Source organism: Histoplasma capsulatum, genomic scaffold (assembly GCF_000149585.1).
Source record: "Histoplasma capsulatum NAm1 scaffold_29 genomic scaffold, whole genome shotgun sequence".
In the NCBI taxonomy this organism is placed as follows: domain Eukaryota; kingdom Fungi; phylum Ascomycota; class Eurotiomycetes; order Onygenales; family Ajellomycetaceae; genus Histoplasma; species Histoplasma mississippiense.
The window spans coordinates 1,304-3,689 of record NW_001813954.1 but is presented as its reverse complement, the minus strand read 5'-3'; the positions used below and the strand labels follow the sequence as shown (position 1 = coordinate 3,689).

Below are 2,386 nucleotides of genomic sequence, written 5' to 3'. Positions count from 1 at the left end.
TGTCCCGGAGGTGTATGGTTGGAGAGTTTATCAAAATTCTGTGTTCATTTATATGGAGCTTATTCAGGGAGACACGCTACATGATCGATGGGATTCTCTCAATGAGCTGGATAGGAACTTTATTTGCGGCCAGTTACGGGAGATTATTTCTTCCCTTCGGCAAATTGAGCCAGATCCTTGCGACTCATTTATCGGTATGCATGTATCCTGCAATGTCTATCAGCGGAGTCGCTTACTGAGGTGTAGGATCCATCAACCGCGCACGTTTGCACGATTATGTCTTCGCAACCATCCCTCAATCAGGCCCTTTTAAAAATGTGAAAGCATTCAACGACTGGTTTTCTTCTCTGCCTCAAAGCTGGCTTCCTGATTCAAAGAGATATCGGGATCCTTATCGAGACTATCTACCAGACGATGGGGCCATCAGGTTGACTCATGGAGACTTGCATCGGGGCAATATTCTAATTTCACCAGCTGGTCGCCCACGTGTCCTTGCTGTAGTTGATTGGGCTCATGCTGGTTGGTACCCGGAATACTGGGAGTATTGCAAGGCCTTATACACATCAGACTATAAGGGGGAATGGCGCAATGTTTGGATTCCCAAATTCTTAACTGCGTACGAGCCTGAGTTTGCTGCTTTCGGTGAATATGTGCTGCAGATTGGAGCAGTGTAAGTATTGATGTTGTACTTAGCCTTCTAAATTACATTTGTCATGATCATTTACCGAGCTTTTCTTTCCAATATCCTTCATAAGCTATGTACTCGAGTGTGCTTCACCCTGTACTGATGATTGACCAGAGAAGCAATTGCTAAATGCCAAAAACCAAAATGAAAAATGGGATTTACTAATAAGGGCCTCGTTGACCAGTTGAAACTCCGCAGTAGCTCATATCAGAAAACAAAAATAAGCAACATGATTCAAATTCAAACAGGGCCAGCCCAGTATCACAATCAAACAGTAACAATTATGGCATTTCATTTCACATCCAATTTATGCGCAAATTCCGAGTTCACTGACCCCTGCCTCGACCACGCCCGCCGCCAACCGGGTTCAAGCCAACACCGTGATTTGGAGGATCGCGTGCAGACTGAACAATCTGGATCGCATTTTCATTGAGATATTGATGGTGGACTAGACGGTGTACATAGTCCATTGTCCATTCTTGGCACCTTCTGTTGGTGGTCTAGATTTCTTTGGTGTAAGCAATCGTGCCTATGTAAATAAAATCCGAGAGCAACTTACATTATTGACAGGAGCCAGGAAGTTTTGGCTAATTGCTGGTGGAGGAATCTGCGTCGCTGCAACTTCAATTGCACACTTGGGGGAGGAGTCTGTGACCAGCGGGGCCTGAGGATCCGAATCTGGAACGATGTGTTGAGAGTCGATTTGCCCGATCGCAAGTCTGGTATATAGCTGCAGGGTTAAGTTGATCGCATAGTTCCGCTTAAACTCCAGCCGGTAGCCGGCCATCGGGGCGCCAACAACGTGGATCATGGTTCCGCGATCCTGATCGGAAGCAGTAGGTACAAAAATCGCAAAATGGGCACGTTGGCTTGCCGCGTTGCGGTACGCGATAAGAGAAACGTTTCGAGGGGCCATTCCGAATGAAAACGAACTAGCAATTAGACAACTAGAGTTGTCGAGAAGGCGCGTGAGTTAAAGGCAGTGGAGGTAGATATAGCAAAGGACAAAGCAGAGGCTTGATGTTGAAGACTGTTCTTTCTTTCCATTCTCAAAGGAATCTGCGGCCTTAAATATTCCATTCGGGTCTTCTGAAAGGACGTAACCGCCCGTAACAGAGAATTAAAAATATACAAGTATGGGTGCTTGCTGGAACAGGAGTCATCTGCCATCATAGTAGCGCCGACAAAATCCTAAACTTGATCCGGGCTGCGGGAGAATTGATCGAGAGCGAATCGGCCATTATGGGGTGTGATCCGTTGAACATTGTAATGCGGCGCAGCATCTCGATGCCTGTCGATTGCTGTGAAGTCTCCGGGGTGTCGGCGAGCAACATCTGGAGTCTGAGCCAATAATGTGACCTTGTACTATGTCCAAAATCCAACTTAAGCGCCTTGTTGGTGAGTTCACAGGGGTTGAGGAGACCCGATTGGAAATACTCAAAAGTCAACAGCTTCTCTTTGCCGCAAGAACTCAAATTCGAGTCCTGCTACAGGCTCTAACGCACCAACTAATCAAGAATCGAGAGATGGAAAGAGCGCCAAATACAGAAGCGCTACTTATGAGACCTTCCTTGCCACCAAAGGCAGCTTTATGGCTGAATCTGAACTTGAAGTAACGGAAAGAAGCAAAAGAGATTTGCAAAATGCTACTTGACGAGAAACAAACGATTCCCGAAGGCACGATATTTCAGAATGACCGAT

General features: G+C 46.3%; 1 protein-coding gene across 1 annotated transcript; it reads right to left on the bottom strand.

Annotated features, from left to right (window-relative positions):
* Nucleotides 1–327: 327 nt before the first annotated feature.
* Nucleotides 328–1,601, bottom strand: HCAG_09160 (predicted protein; the record flags this gene model as incomplete). Its single annotated transcript, XM_001535869.1, has 4 exons — nt 328–404; nt 621–653; nt 1,020–1,185; nt 1,245–1,601. 4 exons carry the CDS (start codon nt 1,599–1,601, stop codon nt 328–330), a joined length of 633 nt encoding a protein of 210 aa, XP_001535919.1.
* Nucleotides 1,602–2,386: the final 785 nt, after the last annotated feature.